The 22,124-nt window shown below is 36.9% G+C and overlaps 1 protein-coding gene across 8 annotated transcripts in view; it reads left to right on the forward strand.

The window, feature by feature from the left end:
* The window catches only part of NETO1 (neuropilin and tolloid like 1), a 127,706-nt gene that overhangs the window by 18,305 nt on the left and 87,277 nt on the right, over positions 1-22,124 (forward strand). For 2 of the 8 annotated variants that reach the window (XM_032152069.2, XM_032152070.2), the window contains exon 5: positions 13,917-15,819. The exons of the other annotated variants lie outside the window; for them this stretch is intronic. In XM_032152069.2, coding sequence (XP_032007960.1) covers positions 13,917-13,921 — 5 coding nt within the window. In that variant the 3' untranslated portion in view covers positions 13,922-15,819. Of the gene's footprint in view, positions 1-13,916; positions 15,820-22,124 lie in introns of those variants that run through there. 8 annotated transcript variants of the gene reach the window in all.

The raw sequence follows: 22,124 nt of genomic DNA on the forward strand, positions 1-22,124 counted from the left end.
TACTGACTCTGGCACAAGGACACAGAAGGAAGTGAGAAGCATGGTAGAGAAAACATGCATGTCTTAAAGAATACCTAAATCTTCATCAACAGGCTATTTGTGGAAGTATGAAGTTTATAGGTGCTGATGACGACAGCTCAACAGAAAATGAAATATGTGTTTGGAAACCGACGGAAAGGGTGTATCTGTTATGTTGAATCAGAAAGCTTAGTAGAATTATATCCTGGAGCTATATGGATAAATAAAAAAGCAGAACATTATGCAATTAACTTGGATATTTAACTTTAAGGAATTTATTGTCAATTAAAATTTAAGCCCTCCTTGGATGAGATTGGAAAAGCATGCCCTAGAGAATAAACTGAGCTGGACAACTTTTTGCTGATCCCCTGGGAAGATCAAAAGATCAGAGAATTCAGTCTCACAAAAGGCTCTTTGAAATGATTAGGAGTGTGACTCATAATGCTCTTCAGTCAGTCATCTCAGCAGAATCCAAAAATAGGATGAGATTATCTAGAAGAAAAAATTCTATGAAGAAAATCTTTGGCTAATGGAGTGAATCTGAGGACATACACAGGAGACACACATGGTTCTTGAGAATGTTACATCAGCATAAACGTTGCCATCTTGAACTAAAGGAGACAGATGTAAAGATTGAAATGGAAAAAGGGCATCAGAACTTTCAAATGCCTACAAGCAAGAAACATGCTGATGTAACTATTCAGCTTCAGGTGTGCTACTGTGTCGGTAGGCTGACTCAGAAGGCAGGAACCTCAAGTCCAGAGGGTGGGGAGTTAAGTCCAGAAGGTAGAGCTCAGATGACCAAGTACAATCTCAGCCCTTGAAAGCAACTGGAATTTGTCAACTGTATTTCAAAACTGCTTGGAACTGGTGAATTTCTTTCTTTCTTTTTTTAATTCTTCTATTTTTTCTTATTTTGAGCAGGAATGGCCATAGATGTTTTTGTTTGCCTGCCCTACCATTGTGTTTTTGGAGCAGGTAACATATTTCTTGAATTTTATGGTTCAATGATGGAGAGAAATTGTGTCTCAGAGTGGATCATGCCCAGAGCCTCACTCATACCTGATTTTAATGATGTAGATGGTGTGATGTGGGACTTTTGAGCTGATGAAATTTGGACTTTTGAGTTGATGCTGTTGAGACTTTTGGGCAACATGGGATGGGTGAATTTATTTCATCTGTGGGGTTGATACAAATCTTGGGGGCCAGATTTAGGATTGGTGGGAAGAAAAATGACACATAATGGTATCTGCGTTTTAAGTCTGGAGCCTGTGAATGTTACGTTACATGGCAAAAGGAAATTAATGTTGCCATCAAGTTGACTTTATGATAGGGACATTATGCTGGCTTTTCTATGAGGGCTCAGTGTAATATAGGCAGCCTTCAGTATGGAACAGGGAAGTAGAAGTGTCAGTGCCAGAAGGCACAATGTGAAAAAGACTCAAATGATCTCCGTTGGCTTTGAATATGGAAAGGCCCATTAGCCATGGAATGTGGGAAGTCTCTTGATGCTGAAAAAGGCAATGGAAACATTTTCCCCTAGGGCCTGTAGTAAGGAACGCAGCTCTGCTAAAACTGTGATTTTACCTCAGTGAGATACATTTCAGCCTTCATATCACTTTGAGGAGTGATACAGAATGTAAATAAACGATGTAAGGTTTTACTGGTGGGATGGATGGAAAACATAATAATTTGGGTCTACCAGTCCAAACTTTGAAAACACCTTCGTTCCAAATGCACCAAATGCAGGATACACAGTTCCCCCTTCTGGACTTTCCTACACTTAAATGAAAAATCTGTATCTAGATAACTGTATGTGTATGTCTTTTTATATCATTTGATTTTATGCGAATGCCATTTTTATGCATAAATGTGGCTAAAACCCCAACAGAATAACTTGCAATCCTTCCCAAAGATGTGCATGGGACAGTGGCATTTTTGTTTGTGGCAATAATAGCTATTTGTAGAACCTGGCACTCTTTAAGGCTCTGCCTCTTCATGGCATATTTGCCTGATGCCTTTGCTTCAAAAGAGCTATGCTGTCTGTTCTCACTTGCTCAGCTGGCTCGCTTCCCACCATTCCACAGCTCTGCTGACTTGCTTGAAATTCAGCTTCAGTGTGTCCTCATGGCATTTTCCCTTTCCAGCTACCTTCATACACCTCACTTCCACTATACTACCCCAAGAACCACAGAGTGATTACACTAAAGTATGACTGTTCACAATCAGCAGGGAAATATAGTTGACTTTTTAAAGCAGGAGGATATATTAGTCATAAATATGTCACTTCTCTTCTGTTTTCTATTAATCACACCCAAAATCAGAAGACTGTTCTATTCCCTGGGAACTTTTCTTCAGAAATTTGCACTTCAAAGTCCCAAGAGTTTTCTGTAAGTAATTCAGAGAGAAATGCAGTTTTACAGGTGTGATACAAAAATCAGTGCTACCTTAAAACATTCTCCGACCTCTTGTTTTGCTTGCCCATACGGTCTGAAAGGAATGCGTACTTCCTTTGGCAAATTTGGCGGGCAAACAAAGTTGAATTTGTGGAATGGTCAGTGGCTGTCCTGATGAAATAGGAAGGCACAGGTGAGGGTTGCCATGGCAAACATAAGTAAGATCTAAAACAGAGAGGATTTCCATGGGTATAAAATGAACTGGCCTTCCAGAGATCTGCTGTTGTAAATAATAGGTTACTTGGTGGGAAAATTATTTCTAGCTTTTTTGCATGTGCACATGACTTTCTTCTAATAATTATCCTCAAGTAATATTTGCATCTCAATTTTAAATAAAAAAAGATTATTAAAAATACAAATATGCTTATTTTCTGTTTACAAGTGTTTTACCTTTGACATTATTTCAATTTTGTCCATTTTATTCTTTCACTTATGTAAGCAGGGGCTATGCATCTGTTTTTTTTTTTTTTTTTTTTGAGATGAAGTCTCACTCCATTGCCTAGGCTGGAGTGCAGTGGCATGATCCCGGCTCACTGCAACCTCCACCTCCCAGGTTCAAGTGATTTTCCTGCCTCAGCCTCCCCAGTAGCTGGGACTACAAGAGCATGCCCAGCTAATTTTTGTATTTTTTTAGTAGAGATGGGGTTTCACCATATTGGCCAGGCTGGTCTTGAACTCCTGACCTCGTGATCCACCCACCTTGGCCTCCCAAGGTGCTGGGATCACAGGCGTGAGCCACCGCGCCCGGCCACATCTCTTTTATTGACAACTCCTAGGCTGTGCCTCTTCCAGGGTCTCCTGCTTGCTCCTTCTCCTGGCTCTGAATCAGCATTGTATCTTTTGACCCAGTCAGCCCCAATCTTTATTTTTTTGGTTTGCTCTCACATTTTCTGGAAAAAAATCCAGATACAGTTTCTATCTGGACTGTTTATGAGCCTTCAGCGTAGGAGATATGTAGTGATTATACGAATAGACAGGGTATTTAGTTTCCTGTTAAACATGCTGGCGCTGACATTTATGTTCATTGTGCTAGACTTTTCAGTCTCTAGCTTGAATTGGAAATAGCTTTCTATTCTAACAACAATGTATATATTCTCTTCTAGACTGCAAAGTAATACGCCATACGGGCCAACTCTTAATTTAAGATAATATGGTTATAAACATGTGATTTGCTCTGTTGTTTGCAGTATCTCACGTTTAGTGTACGGTTTGGATGAAATATTATTTTATACCGTGTTCTAGAAAAGTATCTCAATGGTTTGAAGTTATTTTCACTGTAACCTATACTTCCCCAGAAGGGAAAAATATTACTAATCATTTGGGGCCATACTTCACTGTACACATTCCACTAAAAAGAATTTTTTTTGAGTTTTGCCATTAAAATATGTTGCATGATGCTCAGTTGTTTTGAGACATACTGACCAGATGCCAAATCATTGTTGTGATCTATTTGTGTAGGTCTTCAGTTTTTCATATTTGTATTAACTTAGATTTTTGATTTCATGTAATATTAAATATTACTATTATCTATCATTTATTTTTCTAGACTGTATATGTTATATATACAATAGTTGCATGAAACGTAGTTAAACATAGACTACAGTGCTAGGTTGTCTGAGGTGGAATTCTGGCCCAGCCACTTTCTGGCTATGACTTTGAGAAGCAGCACTCTACTTAATCTCTCAGAGCTCCAGATTTCTCATGGGATCAGCGCTTGACAGATAGCATTATGGATTTTGCTACCTAATGATACAGTCAGGCTACTGGTATTACTTCACAGGTGGTCAGATGAGATCACATTGAAACCTCTGCTTCATCATTTCATAGATTCATTCAACAACAAGTTACTAACCCGTACTTGGTCATTAAATTCTTACCATACACGAAATGTTGAGATGTTAGAATGGTTGAGATGCAGTATCTGCTATTGAGCTTTACAGTGTGTTTATACCCAGTTTGGTGAGTGCCATGGCATGTGCGTAATGTGGGGTGCACCTGGAGGAGAAGTGGGTAACATTTGATGTCACATAAGACCTGTGCTTCAGTGCTGCTTCCCACAGAGCCCTCACTGTGTCCTCAGGATGGATGAGGTGTGTGGCGTGCTCATGTGGCCACAGCTCCATCACACCCTTGTGAAGTGCACTGCAATCAAACATTCTTTCTCTATATGGACACCAAGCTTCCTGAAAACAAAAAAAAACAAACAAAACCCAACAACCTCGGTTTACATCTTTAAATTTCCAGTGCCTCATCAGTGTTTAGCCACAACTGATGCGTAATGAAATTTACCTGAATGACTATCTAAATGAGTCAATGAATGAATAAATGAATAAAATGAAATAAAGCATGTAGAATGAGTGAGACACCAGATACGAAAAAATCTGTTCATGCGTATCTGGTAGTCAAGACCATCTGAAAAGTAGGTGTGTAACTTTGAAAGGAGAGGAGGTTAGATAAGACCGAAGTCTGATTCAGATTATCAACAACTCTGGAAATCATGCCAGTGATTCACACATAATTTTAGAAAATGTGGGAAGTTTATTAATGTTTTAAATTGAATAGCGATATTTGAGACCTCTTGTAAGAGTGCGATTTATCAGAATGCGGATGATGAATTGAGTAGAGAGAGAATAAAGGAACAGAAAAATAAGACGATTAAAATATAATTAAAAATGATGCAATTAAGAAATCGTGAGAAGCAATCTTACAGTAGTGTCTGTGACAATGTAGTGAAAGAAGAAGCTTGGTTTCAATAAAATTTAGTGAGATTAAGTCTGTGTGTTGAGAAAGAGAAGTAGAAATGACTGTGGCTGCTGTTCTTAGTAATTTGGTGATTGGTTAATGTCATATATTTTGCTGGAGAAATAAAAGAATGTTCTGTTTACTTTTAAAGATGTTTCAAGAGATGTAACAATGAGATACCTTTGTGAGCATGTCAGATGTTTAGAACTGAAACAGAGAATAGTGACCAGGAAAGGTGGAGAGAGGAGCTTATTGGAGAACTAAGTACAAAACTCCAACTACGAAGACATCCACATATTAAAATAGAACATTATATGAGTTCGAGCTAATACCCGTGTCTAAGCAAATTCGAACACAATGTTGTGTATTTTGGGATTTTACATTTTATTGAGTCCTAGCCTCTTATCTTACAAACAATCTTAGCAAGTTACCAGTTGGCATCAGTTTTTTTGGGGAGATAGGTAGACTGACCCTAAAAATACACTTTATATTTTAAGGTAAGGGAAGAGTTTTTCTTTTGTCCCCTGCTTGCAGCCTTCTCCTGCAGAGGGACTTTTTTTTCTGAATTATGGCGGTAACTACTTTCCTGAGGCTGGTTACCAAAAAAGGAGCTTTCTCGGTCTATTTCTGAAAGGCACAAAGGTACACATGAGTTACACTACATATGAAATGACCAGATCATATACTAATATTTGGTTTAGTAGTTCATTTTTTTCCTATATAACTTTGTCATGCTTCCTTTGAGGAATGGCCTCATTTATTTCTACCTACTTTTGAAAAATCATAGTATCTCTGTTATCAGGATGATTTCAGATATCCTGCAAGATTTGAGGAAATACATTTGGTTCAGCTTTTAAAAAGGAGGGTGGTAGAGAAAAGAGTAACTTTTTTTCTATTCATTATTTCCTTGTCATTTAGACAATATTTGCTTTACTCCTTTATCTGTTGTTTGATTCTCTCTGTTAGGATTTTCACTAATTGCAATTGCAAGCCATAGCACAATAAAGTTAACAATATTAATGACCATTGACTACAATTTAAATAATTGGCATAAGAACGGGTAAAATATTTTGGAAAGTATTTTTGACACATATATCCTACATGTTTACAAAAATGACTTCTTTCTTATCAAACATGTTTGGTTTTCTTTATTAGATTAAAACACCCCCTCCCAAATTTTCCCATAAAATTGTCCAGCAGAATAATATGTGATAAATTAGGCACTCAAAATTAATTCAAATGAAATAATGGTATAATGAGGCAGTGATTTCTGCTTTCTAAAAATGCCATTATAAGAAATTCATCTTAATAAAAATAATGAATTATTGAGCTCTTATTGTATGCCAAGTTTGTTCAAAGTACTTTGTATGCATTGTTTCATTTTAGTTTATAGCATACCTATGAGGTATTATTGCCATCCTTATTTGGGATTAAAAGACTTAAAATGTTTAAATGATGGATCCAGATTCATCTCTCTAGCAAAGCTGAGATTTTTACACATTGAACTATCCCATTGTCAACAAGTAAATGCCTATTGGCTTCAGGCTTAACTTCTCAAAGACACCAATTTGTTCAATCTTTGTGATTCTATTGGGGGGATTTCAGTTGTTCTCAGTAATTCTAGAATTTATCTTTGCTTTATGCTCTTAACATCTTTGATACAACATTAATAATTGTCGCTATATCATGATTTAAGCAAAAATTTCCCCTGGATTAAAAAAACCTTAATTATGGTGTTATTGACTTCATCATTGGTGGCATCATCGTCATCATCACCACCACCATATTAGCATCTAAAATAATAATCAGTATTAGCAATAACAGTGCTTATAAATTATATCCCATGAGTTTATTTGAAACTCGTAACAATAATATTCTTTGTTGTCATATATATGTATACATATAATATGTAATATTTACAGTAGGAAAATAATTCCCTCAATCGATGTGTTATCAACTAGTGGAAAAACATGAATAACAGTTTCAAATACTGAGGGAATAATTGACTTCAGCCTTCTTTATTTTGAACATTTTCCCCCACAGGCACTACTCTGCATTTTTCCATACCTTAAAACAATTAATTTTGAAATAATATTAAACTTACAGAAAAGTTGCAAATACAGTGCAGATGTCTTCCCTCCCTCTCAGGAAACTTCTGTATACATTTTATTTATTTGTTTTACTAAGGGGAAAAATAGCATCATTCAGCTTTACCTTTTCATTAAATTTCAGAAAGAGCTAAATGTCTTTTTTCTTAGTCACATTTCCTTGGCCATGAATTTCAAAGTGGCACAAGCCCTTGGTGTAGTTGTTGCTGGCAGGTGGCAGAGCATGCTACATAGTAAAACAAACACAGCAGATAAAGGAAAGCAGATTTGGAAACTAAGATGGACCCGTGATTGGGCCATTTCGGGCACGCTCCATCAGTGAGAATAAAGTGTCTTTTTTTGTTTGGTTGGTTTTTTTGAGATGGAGTCTCACTCTATCACCCAGGCTGGAGAGCAGTGGCACAATCTCAGCTCACTGCAACCTCCACCTTCAGGGCTCAAGCAATTCTCTTGCCTCAGCCTCCTGTGTAGCTGGGACTACAGGCACATACTACCATGCCTGGCTGATTATTGCATTTTTAGTAGAGATGGAGGTTTCACCATATTGGCCAGGCTGGTCTCAAACTTCTGACCTCAGGTGATCCACCCGCCTCAGCCTCCCAAAGTGCTGGGGTTGCAGACATGAGCCACCGCACCCAGCCAAAATGGCCTTTCTGAGCTTGATTTCTCATCTGCCAATTGCTCGTTATACTGCTTGATCCAGTTTCTCAAGGATTAAATAAGATGCTGTAAGTGTAACCTGTTTGAAAGGATCCCGTGCAGCTTCTTCTCTCACCGTGGACCTGTTTATAGACTGGTCTCAAGAAACCATTTCATCCTCCCATCTCAGAAAACACAAGTATAATAGCAAAGTCATTGATCCACAATGCAAATTTTGTTCAAGCTTCTCAAGAACCTGGGTTAGGTAATTACTTCAAATACCAAAAAAACACATTTCCTAAATATATTTTTTAAACACAGTCTGGCCATCAGCCTGGCTTCAGCTTCCTCCTCTCCATTGCCCTGAAGACCAAAACAGCAGCTAGAAGAATAGTTGTCACCAAAACAGAAACCTGGCAGTTAAATAAACAGCTGTTGTTCTTGAGGCTTGTGCTGCTAATAGGGGCAAGGAAAGAACTCCCTCTTTTGAAAATTACATAGTAGAGTGCTCAAGACTACATGGGTTAGTGGGACTCTGCAAACGGTAGTTAACAGCCTTACATTTAACTATTTGATAGTTGACGTTCACCTGTTCTGCTTAGTGTGTACTAAGATTTTCTTTACTGTACTATTGTGATCATTTCCAATGTCAGTCACTCTACCTGAATCCCTAAAACAAATACTGGCTGGTCTCACTAGGAAATTTACCCTACTTCACCTTACTTTAAACTTCAATCAGCCACAGACTTTTATCTGAATGGTTGGTTAAGTCTGAGAATATAATTTCCGAGAAGTTCTTTCTTTTTTAACAAAAACCTCTGAATTTCCTGTTGGAGCAAATTCAAGTTTCCTGTTGGGTTATATAATGCATGATTTGTGGAAAATTTCTCTAGGCTACTAATAGGCTTTTTAAGATCTTTATAAATCATCCTCAGTAATTGCCCTCCTATTGCTCATATCGTTGGAAGGATGATCCTTGAAATGTGAGATACTTGACTGGCACTCAGCGATTCGTTTGTTGCAGTGTTTGTTTGCCTTTAATTAGTGCTCTGATAATGTGGATGATGGCTTCTGGTCTAGGTCACCTAACTGCCCACATGTAGCAAATGGAGAGGAGGAACTGTAGTGAGCCCGTGGGTAGCTTCCATTTCTGCACTTCCTCACTTGTCTGCCAGGCTTTCCTTATCCTCAGTTCTCACTTCAGAATCGTATCTGGTGTCTCAATCATGCAGGTATTATTCTGAGCTAGTGTCCTCACTGGAGAATGTCCCTGTCAACCAATCCTTACTGATGAGGAATTTTACATAATGAGGACTTTTATTCACTCCAGCTAGAGCAATCTGCATTTTAAATGAGGATTCACAAAGACTGAAAACCATACTGTTTTCAAAGGAATTCAATGTGGAGGATATACTTCTAGACTATAAGACAAGCTACAGAGAGGCAGAAACAACTGACCAACAGCATCGCAGTGTTCTTTAGCTCCTGTAGTTCATGCATTTATTAACTGGATGTTCATTGAGTACCTACTGTGTATTAGGCACTGGAATCAATGGATAAAAAGTCTGTCCCTGTTCTCCAGGAGTAGCAGACAAACAGAAAATATAATTATGGCAAATACAAAGGGCTGTGGTTAAATTTAAGACAAAAAACTTATAACATGTCTTAAACATGCTTGAAAATTTGGATCACAGGGAAAGTTTGCCTCTTCCCATTTTTCTGTTCCTTTCATGTAGATATTACTCTGTTTACAGTCTATACCTTAGGGAGGGTGTCTGCACCTTTCATGTAACAAGAGTTAAAAGAAATAGGTATTTTAGAGGCAAACGAGGAGTTTAGTGGAAATAAGAGAAAGTTATCTCACCTTCAAAGCCCATGTTCTTCTAGACCCTGGATCAAGAACTTGTCCATGTGACCTTAGGAGTCCTTTAGCCACTTAGACCTCCATTTCTCAAAGAGATGTATAGAAGTTTCTGTCATCCAAGAGTGTTGCAGATTCAGTATTTTAAAATTGTAGAATTGTTCACTGCTCCATTAAAACTGCTTTTTGGAACATTCATCCCTTGATTTTTCAAAACAAAATTATATCGTTTTTCCTGTGTTCCTGTTGTATAGATGAATCGTTCAAATTTTGGAGTAGTTAAGTGGCTTATGCACATTGATACAACTAATAACTGCAGAGCTAATATCCAAACCCATTCTTTATAACTTTAAATTCTGTATTGTTTCTTTTTACTCATACTGGGATTCAGATTCTTCATGTCATACTCAGTAGAATTTCTCCTTGATACCCAGTTCATAACAACAGCCTTGGGATAAAAGAAATTGGTCATTTATTTTATTAACTTTCTTTTGACATTAAGCAACAGTTTAAATTTGTTAAAGGTCAAGTGGTTGTGAATGCTTAGTGGTACAGTAGGAAAATAATAATAACAACAGACAAAATCTTTTTAGATCATTTATGCTTTATCGCTGTTAGCGTCTAAAACAATCCTGGTGGATGAATAATTATTATGAGTATAGCAGAACTTAATTTTCCCTGTTGCTTCAGAATTTTAATGAAATCTTTACAGTTGAGATAAATAGGAAAAAAAAAACTTCCTAAAATTCTAAAGACAACTGTTGAATAAAATTTAAGTGAATGAATTTGTGCTTCATATTTAACTTTTAACTTTCCAATAGGCTTTATCGAATGGAAAACTGCAATTTACGAAGTCTTAGAGTAGAAGCATTTTTATCCTGGCTAGGGATTCTCTAAGAGAACCAGTAGCACCAAGATGCACTGGAACAGTGCAACGAGAGAGTTCATGCCTTAGAATTTAGAATCATACAAGCAAAGAGAATGGTGCCCACTTCTCACTAGAAAAATTTTGCAGCTGGAGTCTGGGTGGAGGAGCCTGGGATGACAATAGAAGTGTGCAGGAAGCACTAAGTCAAGCCTGTACTACCACCTCTTGGTTTAACAATAATGTATAAGTTACCTACAAGCCAAGTGGTCACTGCTGAAGCCATCTTGAAAGAACCTGCCCATCCAGGTGGCATATCAGGGAGATGAAACCTAGAGATGTCACAAGACTCATCTTATCAGTCAAAGAGAATTGGTCAGGAAGGAGTCCAAATTGTTCACATAGCTATGTCCTCTGATGGAGAACTGTTATGTAATTACCTGCCACTCACAATGTATTCATCTAAAGCCTAGAGTTAACCACAGATATCACCAGCTAAAGGTACAAACTTTTTCTCCTTTGTTTTTAACCTCTTTCTTAGCCAGGGAGTTGCAGAAGATGAGAGGGGTGAGGGAACCAGGAAGAAGAAGGACAGGCTTGTCTCCTTTTTCTTCTGTAGGTCTCTCATAGAGATATCTGTCATAGGGGATGGTGATGGGGGAGGGAGAATGTTTTGTGTGACTATTGGCTCTTAAGCAACTTTACTATCAGAAAGTGAGTCCTAAACGGTTTTTGTTGTTGGTGGTGGTGGTTTGTTTTTTAAGAACTGAAAATCTATAGGATCCCCCCAAGCTCTCATTCAAGGACAAGGAAAAGGAAATTCTACATTAGCCAAAGCATATAATTAGAAATAAAGTAATATTGTTATTCTTTGTATACCGTAGAGATAAGTTCAGTAAATTAGTTACATATACAACTATATTCCTATATTATAAATAAGAAAATAGAAGCTTGGGAAAGCTAAGAAACTTTGACCCAAAATCAGCCACTTTAAAAATTGCAGCCTAAAAATTTCAGTCTTGTGCAGTCTGACTCTAAACCCTTGCTGTTAACTTCTGTGCAGTTCTTCCTACAAAAATCAAAATGATTCATTAGGTTTAGTCACAGATATTGTCACCGTAAGGAAGAATAATACTTTGACTCAGTTTTTATTTTACTGACCAATGCAATGATTATTTATTCTTGTATCCAGACCACTTGGCATTCACTTATTTCTCTTACTGCATTTTCTATGGAAATTCAATTCAGAATTCCGAGCTATGTACCAGGAATTCCCTAGATGTTCCCTGCACATATTTATGATGTCCAAACTTGAACTCATTGGCCCCAGATCCCCAAATGAACGCCACATTCTGAAGAATACCCCAAGCACAAGTTTTTTCCTGTTTATTGAACAATAGCACAATGTTCTTTTGTGAACAGTAGAGTATTATTATTCTGTTGAACAATAATACTTCTTGATTTATTGAAGGTTAGCACAATATTTACACAGAAATTCAAGTCCATATCATACGAAACATATTTGACTTATCCTTTTCCTTCTATCTTCAGTCAATCACGGATTCCTGGGGGATCTGCATTCTAAAACTTCTCATCTGCTTTTCCTTTCCTCCATTCCTACAGGCATTACAGTTGTTTTCATACCCAGTATCTCACCTGGTCAAATTTAATAGCTGTCTCCTTTCTTTCAAACATCTTTTCTGTTGATGTGGCAGAGTTAGATCAGAGATACACGAAACAAAAATCTGGTTGTATCCATCCCTGGACTAAAATCGCTCAGTAGCTTAGTATACCGTTTCTTACCATAACAGTCAAGGGCTTTAACACTCTGATCCCTGTCTGTACAACCAGCCTTCCTTCAGTATCCTCCCTCTGAAACAAGTCCTCCATTCATGCAAAACGATTTGCAATATAAATATTCTGTGCTTTGGTTTACGTTTATCCTGCCTGTGATGTCTTTCTTAACTCATTCATTGATACATTTATTAATCAGATAAATATTATGTAATTGTTTTATGTAAGGTTCTACTGTACTGGGTACTGGGAACATGGTGAATATATCCAGACCAATGTGGACCTCAGTCTTAAGGACCTTAGTTGGAAATATTAAGTCACATATTTAAGTCATTAATTAAAGTTACAATAAGTGGGGTAAAGGAGAAGAAGAAAATGTATAAGGAGAGTATGACAAGTGTATCTGAACTAACTTATGAGATAAGGGTAAGACTTCCCTGAAAAAGAGACTTCAGGTTGAGGTTGATAGGTTGATGGAAGTGAACCATGCAGAAGAATGGTGGATCATGGGCTGGCAGAGAAAGGGGGAGCACCCTGGGCAGTGGAAACAGCCTGTGCAAAATTTTTGCTCAGAGGTGAGAAGCAGCAGGGCACATCTGGGCTCTAAAAGAAGGTGGTGTGTCTGCAGCATGGGCTGTGCTCAAATACAAGTACCAGAAGGTGGCCTACTTGAGAAATTCTTTCTTTCATGAATTTTCCCTGAATACTACTCCTTGAGTCATTCCGTTCCTTTTACCTCTTCCCTCTTCCAATGTCAAGGCCAAGAAGCTGCCCCGTCTCAGTGTTCTCACTGTAAGAGATATGCATGTTTCTTGTTGCCCTCTCACATTGTGTTGTAATTATCTCTTTATGTATTTTTTTGTTTTCCTCTCACGACCCTGTGGGATTTCTAAGGAAGTAACCATAAGTCATATATGTTTTCCAAACATTAGTTATAGTGTCGACACGTGGAAGAATATACATAAAGTGTTATTTTCTTCTCACCCGTTTATTTCTCAAGTTACTGCAGTTTTTACGTGCATGTCCCATTTCTTCCTCAAATTTAAGAATATCAATATTTTTGCAAGAAAGTAATGCTTTTCTTCTGCATTTATATTTGGAGTAATGGTTCTGCCAACTTTGGGTCCACCAAACAATAAACTGTAGAAACACCCATCATTCTTCCTTCTCATTTCACGCCCACATCCTTCAGAAAGGCTTTCTAATTATTCCTTGAGTCTATGTCTTGGCTTTCTACCTCAGCACTAATTCAGGCTTTCCTAATTTCATACCTGGGTTACTAGAATAGAATAAAAAGGAGTTTAACTTGTATTCCCACTTTGGATTTGCTCCTCCTGTATTACCCAAACAGCTGTAAAAGTGGACTTCCTGCAATTCACGCCTGATCATATACTGGTCTAATTAAACTTCTTTAATTACCTCTTTGCCTCCAGAATAAAAGGCAAACTCCTTAGCAGGATATACAGAGTGTTTCGTGATCTCTCCTTCTCCATCATCTCATCTCTGGATGCTGTGGTGCCCAGAACATTGATCTAACACCATCTTGAAGCACACATGCTGACCTCCAGGTGCACCATGATTTGTGCCCTTGAAAATGCTGTTTCCTCCATCTTTCTGGAGAAAGTTTGCCACATATTCGGACTTAGTAAATTTGAACTCCTACCTTGAAACTCAGATGAAGGTTCAATCTTCCCCAGGATTCCTTTCCTCACCATTCTCCTAGGTGAGGGACTTTTTGTATTATAATCTTTTAATATAATATTATATTTTTGTAATATTATGTTAAATTATATTATTTTGTATACTATTTTATATGATATTTTATATAAATCATATTATTTTATATATTATATTAAAAGATTATAATATATAATCTTTTAATATAATTTATTCTTGTATTATAATCTTTGTATTATAATAGTTTCCACCCTCCCCAAAATATTGTGAATTCTTCAGCTGAGAAGTTTTGCTTTAGTTTCTTATCACCACTGACTGGGAATTAACATATATTTAACATATTTTGCTCAAACAATCAAACAGTAAAAGCTGAAGATAGCATGTTATTATTCTCCCATTCCGTGAGAAAGTTGAAGATGACTGAAGAACTAAAAATACATAAATGAATTAACTAATTATAAACATAAATTTCCTGTGGCTCCAACATGACTGTGATCTGAGTAATAGTGTTGTGAAATAGATTACTACATGATTTTCATTGCTTTTATATTATATATAGTAATTAATATTCAGAATAGTTGATTAACTTTCTTAAGTGTCACGTAATTTAAAAATGAAATTGGTGTTTGGCCCCAGATACATTTTCTGTGTGCTTTTTAAATTTCAGTGAGATTTTCTTATACTCGCTTCGTTAAATTTATTATCCAGTTTCTAAACCTTTTCCTATTTAATGTGTCTTTTCCTTCCTTTCTAAAAAGTAACTGGTTAAACTATAGTTTTGTCATTTATGAAATTTTGTCTGTTATTATTGTAGGGATAGTCAATATTATCATTTTAAGGATAGTTAAAACTTATTTTGCAATGAATATATATTTTACAGTACACTAATATGTATATATGTTGTATTTTATTAAAATATTAAAATGTTTTTTAAACAAAAAGATTGTTAGAAGCTCTAAATACCAGAGTATTGATTTTAAACAGTCTGCCAAGAGAGTAATACAAGTAACACAACTAAGCCTTCCTTTAAATAATAAAACAAGTATCTAAATGAAAATATATCTGTCTCTTGAAGGTTAGGTGTTAAAATGTTGTATTCACTTTGGACTTGCTAACTTTACCACAGGAATGTTAAAGAGGTAGACGTCGTAAGTGTGAAAATACATATTTTTTAAAAAAGAAATTGAGTTAGTTAATGAGATATATAATAATGTTTTGTGTGGGGATGCTGCAACAGCTATTTAGTGCAGGGACATTTAGAGTCTTCAGTTGTACACAGTTGTTTTAAAATGAAGACTATTTTAGTAGGCCCCCAAAGAAGGCATTAATTTTTCAGTTTTTGAAAGTCAGCAGATACATGCACGGCAGAAATTCCATGCCATCCGTGAGTCATATCCTCTTCTGGTTCTCACCCCACTTCTGAGAACCTGGGATGATAGGAGAGAATGAGCAATGTGGCAGGCCTGTGGTTGGTTCGGGGATGTCGTCAGAGTGAGAAAAGCATTGAGCATCAGGGAGTTAGTGAGAGACAGTAATGGAGTCTGAATTCATTTATTAAACCAATTTTCCTTCAGAATTATTATGGTGCAAGCATGGTTCAAAATAGGGCAAATTAGAATGAAGAAGACAGAGCTTGTAGTTTAGTGGCAAATGCGACCTTAAGGTAGAATAAAGCATTTGGGGTCATGATGGAGAAAATAGGACGATGTCAGAGAATACAGCAAAAGAACTTAACGGTCTGGAGGTCAGAGAAAGTCTTCTTGAAATATTAACATTCAAGTACAGATCTAAAGTAGGAGGATTTAACCAGGTGAAGTGCTTAAATGTCAGAAATATCTATGACTCAAACAGCTTGGCATTGAAAAATGGTAAATTCATATTTTGGGAAAGCTATTTTATGTGGATGTATCAATATACAGATGCGTCAAAGTTTCCTCCAGTTCTATCGATGATTACAGAGAATTTAAATAACATATATACATAGCCTTTAAGTTGAATTCACAAAAGTAATAGGTTAGAGCTGTATGGAGACTGTGGAGACTACAGTTCATCTCTTGAATTGAAGACCCAGTTTTTCAATTGAGTGTTGAGAATCTGAAGAGGATTAGAGGAGACACTTACATAGACTTCTAAAAATGTCATCAATTTTGGAAATAGAAGCCTGAATTCTAGACTATATAAATTATGAGACAGTTTTTTATAAGGTGTATCTGTCTGTTCAGAAAATACGATTAGGATTAATTTGTGTATAAATCTGTATGTTTATTACACTGCTCTATTATACATGTGAAAATATGCATATAAACCTCAACACTATAAAATTTGGTACTAAAAGTATGGTTGTAATCAACCATACTTCAGCCTATCCATTAATAGCAGCCTGTACAAATGAGAGCAGCAGGCAGAATAAATTAGGTTAGTCTAGTCAAACATCAATCCCTTGGATGACACTAAGAAGCCAGAAAATGTTGTGTAACAGGACTTAGACACATCAACTACCAGATGTTACCTAGAAGCTCAAGAGACAAGAGTCATAAGATCTGCTTATTGCAATGTATGGGTTAATAAAATCTAAAGAGGACTACTTGGCTATTTTTTAATTCTTTTGCAGTATTATTTAGAAGTGGTTCTTCCTGAGAGATAAATGTAGGTAAATAAAATCTGAAGGCCTTATATCACCAAGGTGGGAAAAAAAAAAACTTGATCTGTATGAGTGTAATGCACATTTCTCTAATTTCAGACCTGAGACTTATTAACTGTTACAAACAATAATGTTTTTCCCAAAATATTTTGAGTCATATTAAATTTGTTAGAGTGCTGTTGTGGAATTTTTAAATAAATTTTAGGGTGATTTTTATTCTACTTTTTAAGAATTACAAAGTATTTTATATGGCCTCAAATGTTAAGAATTAGGAAATTGGAAAATTTGCAGGAATTTTGAATATATCATCGAATTCATCCATCAATTATTCATTTACTAATGTGCTAAGGTCTAGAGGTAACAAATAATTGAAAATCAGACACTATTTATATCCTACTTAGGGAGATAGGGAGTACTATGTCATTTTGTCATAATAAAGATAAGTACATCACTTTAAGGAAGTAAGGGCCTTTAACTCAAACTATGCTACAATATAGAATAAAACTTTCAAGAGACAACACCAACACTTACATTGAAGCACTTAGAGGAGTTATCTAGGAAGAAGGCCTGAAAGGGAACTTCTAAACTATATGACTACAATACATAAAGGCAAATACTGGTATTGCTTTTCCACCAGAAAAATTGCAAGTGATTTAGTTTGCATGAAATAAAAGCTTTGCACAGAAACATAATGAGGAATATGTTTGGAAAAGTTATACAAGACGTATGCGAGTGTTTTTTATGCTAATCTAATTGAGTTTAGTCTTGAAACAATGAAACTGCCAAAATATTTTACATATGAAAATCAATCACATTTGAGACATAGAGTCACCACTGGATCACAAGATAGAAGATATATTGGGAGAGGGTGGAATTGTTGATGAGTTGGGAAGCTGTAAAAGATGTCCAGGTGAATTAAAGTACTAGTGGTAGCACTGAATATGCACAGGGAGATACAGCTTCAGAGTTACAGAGATGTTAAAATTTATAACATATGCTGTCTGATTGTCTGAAGGAAGAGACAGTGAGTTATATTGCTACATCTTTCATTTGAGGTACCTTTGAGATACGGAAGTGGAGTTAACCCAGTGTCTTTTATCTGACACACCAGACTAATTCTATGAAGAAATAGATCATTTTCATTCATTGTTGTGGCTTCAGTTGTTAAATAGGATTTTACATTGTAAGAGGATGTGGTCTGTGGAATCAGATGAGTTAGTCATTGGCATGGAGGTGGTGGTAGAAATCATGGATGTGGATGGTATTGCTCAGCTAAGAAATAACGAGAAGGATGAAGACAGAACATCTGAGTAGGTTTGCTGGCAAGTGAATAGATGGGCTGTTGTTTGAGGAGCCAGAAATAAATACTGAAATGGCTGGCCAGCAGGGCATAGTGAAATATCAGGTAGTGGGGTCGGGGGGTCTTGAAAACCAAGAGGAAGAGACATATTTAAGTCAAAGTCCTTTGTGATGTGTAAAATAGAATACCTCATCAAGAAGACTTTGCAGTCAGAAGGCATAATTGATAACCCTATCAAGTACAGTTTTTCCTGTAGTGGTAAATGAAAACTCAATGTTCAGAGAAGAAAATAGGGGATAAAAACTGAACAACTGGAACCCAGAAGTGTAGCATAATCTTTCGGAAACCTTTTCTGTGAAAGGAATCTTGTGATGGAAGGACTAAGAAAGAGGAGATGGTGAATTTGAGGGAAAATGCAGTCAAAGTGGGGGTGGTTAAAATTCATCTTTTGTTGCCTTACGCAAGACTCAGTCAACTAGGAATCAGGATTAAGACAGATTTTCATATGCTTTAACTGTACCTGGAGAGATCCGTCTCCTCCTCACCACATCCTCCCTCCACACCAAAAGCTGCTCCTAGAAAATTCTGGCAGTCTTCTGTAATACATCTGTTCATTGAGGAATTGTAAGCCAACCCTCAGACCTTATGATCATTGTTATTTTTGTCATTTGCATTTGTTTTTTGGACTCCTTGTTTAGATGTCCTTGTCCCTTTCACCGCCCAGCAAAGGTGATCTCACAAAATTTTTCTGAAAACACATGTGGCGCTACTGATGTCTCTGAAGTTCTGGCCTCCCTGCCAACCCGTTTCTGGGGTTTGGACGCTGTCCAGGGTGCTGAGTGTGTGGCTGTAGCCTCAACAGCCTTTGCCAATTTTGTTAGCACCATGCCCACTCTCGCAAGCCAGCACCAAGATAGCACTGCTGTTCCTGTCTCTTGGGAGGGCTGCTTCCTTCTCTGTGCCGCCGCTTCCTCTATGCTGTGGACGGCTTATATGCATGATCCTATACGATGATAAAGCCATAGGTTTCATGGTACTTCCTTCATATTTCAGCCACATAGGTAGATGTGGGCCTGAATTGAGGCAATCTCACAGACACACACTATGATCCGCCCCAAATCCCTTTATCTTGAATCTTTATTTGGACAACCAAGAGTCTGTGTCTCTTTGTGAGTGAAGTGTATTATTTTCCCCTGTGGATAAACTGCGAATATATTCAGAAGTGTGCCAACCTACTTGAGTCAATCCTAGGGTAATGCAGTTTTGTCTGAAGCCAGAACTTCATACTTACATGTGGTGTGTTTCCTTTAGAGATGCACTGATATGACAGAACAGGAAAGCAAGAGCAGCTCTGTCTCACGCACCCAGCTTAGAGCACCAGTGTGAACACTGTACTCCTTCCATTTAAGAGGTGCCTCTAAAATATTATTTTGTTACTTAGAGTTTTTATTCTGTTCTTATTATTCCATATTCTTTCAGTTTATCTTTTGGCAAAGGAGCAAATTATTAGCTTGTATTCTAAAAATTAAACATATATTTGGGGTAAACCAAGCATAGAACTGTTCTAACGGCTACTGTAGAACCTAATGTGATATACATTTAAATATACATTTAAATTTCGCAGTGTTCAGAAAATGCCAGGTGTGTCCAGGTAAAGGTGTTAAGATTGTAAAACTGCTTTCATAGCAGTAATGATAATAATGATGCATAATATCATACTAAGATTGAATAACTTGATTGGAGTATATTAGATGTTTTTGTCTCTTTATTCATCCTCAAAACAGTTGATAATTAACTTCTTAAGTTTCTTTAAGGAAAATCAAGATTGAGATTTTGGTTGGTCTATATATCAGCTTGAGGAAAGTTTGCATTTTTAACATTTTGAGACTTAAATTTCATGAACAAGGTAGATGGTATGATTATTCACTTATTTAGATCTTATCTAATGCCTTGCACTATCATTCAATATTAAGTCTTTTAAAATATCTTTCTCAATCCATTCTTTCTTTATAATGATTGTGTTTTTCAGTTTCTAAGTGAAATTTTTGTTTTTGTTTATAATTTCTAATATAAGTTGTGTTGTAATAAGAGAATTGTGGAGTGTTCCTTTTTCCCATTTCATTTGGTCACTCAAATGAATGGTCTTTTTTGCATTTGAGACTGTTAAGGGGTAATTTTCTTTCTTAAGATTTTTTTTTAGAACAGTTCTCTTGGAGATTAAATTCGCCAGTGTTTGCTTATTCTCTAAATATCTTCATTTCCCCTTCAACTGTAAGAAATAATTTTGCCAGCTGACAATTCTAGGTTGACAGGTGTTTTCTCCCAGATCTTAGTAGACATTATTTGACTGTCTGTTGGCTTTCGTTTTCGCTGCTGAAATCTCTGCAGTCATCCTGTCATTTCCTTTAATTGACATGGCTTTTCTTTCTGTGGCTTCAAGATTTTATCTTCATCTTCTGTGTTCAGCAATTCTATTACCATGTGTCTAGGTATGGATTTCCTTTTGTTTATTTCTTCTGTAGAATATAACTTCTAGAACAGTGACTTCAAATTTTTAATCATTTGTCAAAAAATGTAGCTACTATTTCTTTAAATATTGCCAATTTTCAATTATAGTTTGAAAAATTTTATTGAAAATTTCACTTTGAATCTCTTTGTTTTCGTAGTTTCTTACTGTATTACGTTTTTGCAAATGTTTGCTTTTAAAACAGTGCACATATATCTACAGAAAGTATTCTGTGTTTGATTATTGCAAACTCCAAGACTTATTGTATGTTGCTTCTGCTAGCTGTCACGTATGATGATGTTGCTTCTGTTTGGGGAGCTCTTGATTTGCATTTTTTTTTTTTTCTTGAGGCACAGTCTTGTTCTGTTGCCCAGGATGGAGTGCAGTGGTGCAATCTTGGCTCACTGAAACCTCCGCCTCCTGGGTTCAAGCGATTATCCCCTGTCCGCCTCCCGAGTAGCTAAGATTACAGGCATGTGCCACCACACCTGGCTAATTTTTGTATTTAGTAGAGATGGGGTTTCGCCATATTGGCCTGGCTGGTCTCGAACTCCTGAGCTCAGGTGATCTGCCCGCCTTGGCCTCACAAAGTGTTGGGATTACAGGCGTGAACCACCATGCCTGGCTGCATTTTTAATTTATTGCTGATATGTGACTAATTTTGGAAAATTCCCTCCAAATATGGCTTGTTCTGTGTCTGCAAGTAGCAAAAGATAACATCTGACCAAAACCACTTCAACATAGCTCACAAGTTTTGATGCAGAAAAGACACCCAAGCCCAGCTTCGCTTTGGAGTTCTTTTCCAAAGTTCAAAATTCTCACGGAAGTATTGCTACAGGAGTCATAAGTCAGAGCAACTGTCCCTTTCAACATGCCCAAACGACAAGGACAATTTCCTGTAATCTTTTTTTTTTTTTTTTTGAGACAGGGTCTCACTTTGGTTGCCCCAGGCTGGAGTGCAGTGGCGTGATCCCAGCTCACTGCAGTCTTGACCTCTGAGTCTCAGCTGATTCTCCCCACTCAGCCTCCCAAGTAGCTGGGACTACAGGCGGACATCACCATGCCCAGCTAATTTTTTGTATTTTTAGTAGAGAGGAGGTTTTGTCATGTTGCCCTGGACAGTTTCTTGCAATCTTGTTTCTAAAATTTTCTCCTGCTTTGGGCCTGGCCCCTTGCTGTGGGTTCCAGATAATATACTGCAGGTCCCTCCAACCCAGGCTACAACCCTATGGAGGGGTTCCACGTATGGCCATATGGTTGTTTGGGGCTGGAGGGTCATTCTGCAGCTGCTGAGTGCATGGAGGCCTGGACTGTAAAGAGACTATGGAAGGGGAAGCATGTGTGTTTTCCTTCTCAGATTCATCGTCACTCACGTTGCATAAAGTCCTCAGTTGTTTTTAAGTAATTGTTTTACTATGGATATATTAAACATACAGAATAAATAAAGGGAATAAACATATAATTTGGCAAACCCACTACTGATCCTTTAAAAATATTAGAAGGTTGGTATTAAATCG

Source organism: Hylobates moloch, unplaced genomic scaffold, assembly GCF_009828535.3.
Source record: "Hylobates moloch isolate HMO894 unplaced genomic scaffold, HMol_V3 SCAFFOLD_5, whole genome shotgun sequence".
NCBI lineage: Eukaryota > Metazoa > Chordata > Mammalia > Primates > Hylobatidae > Hylobates > Hylobates moloch.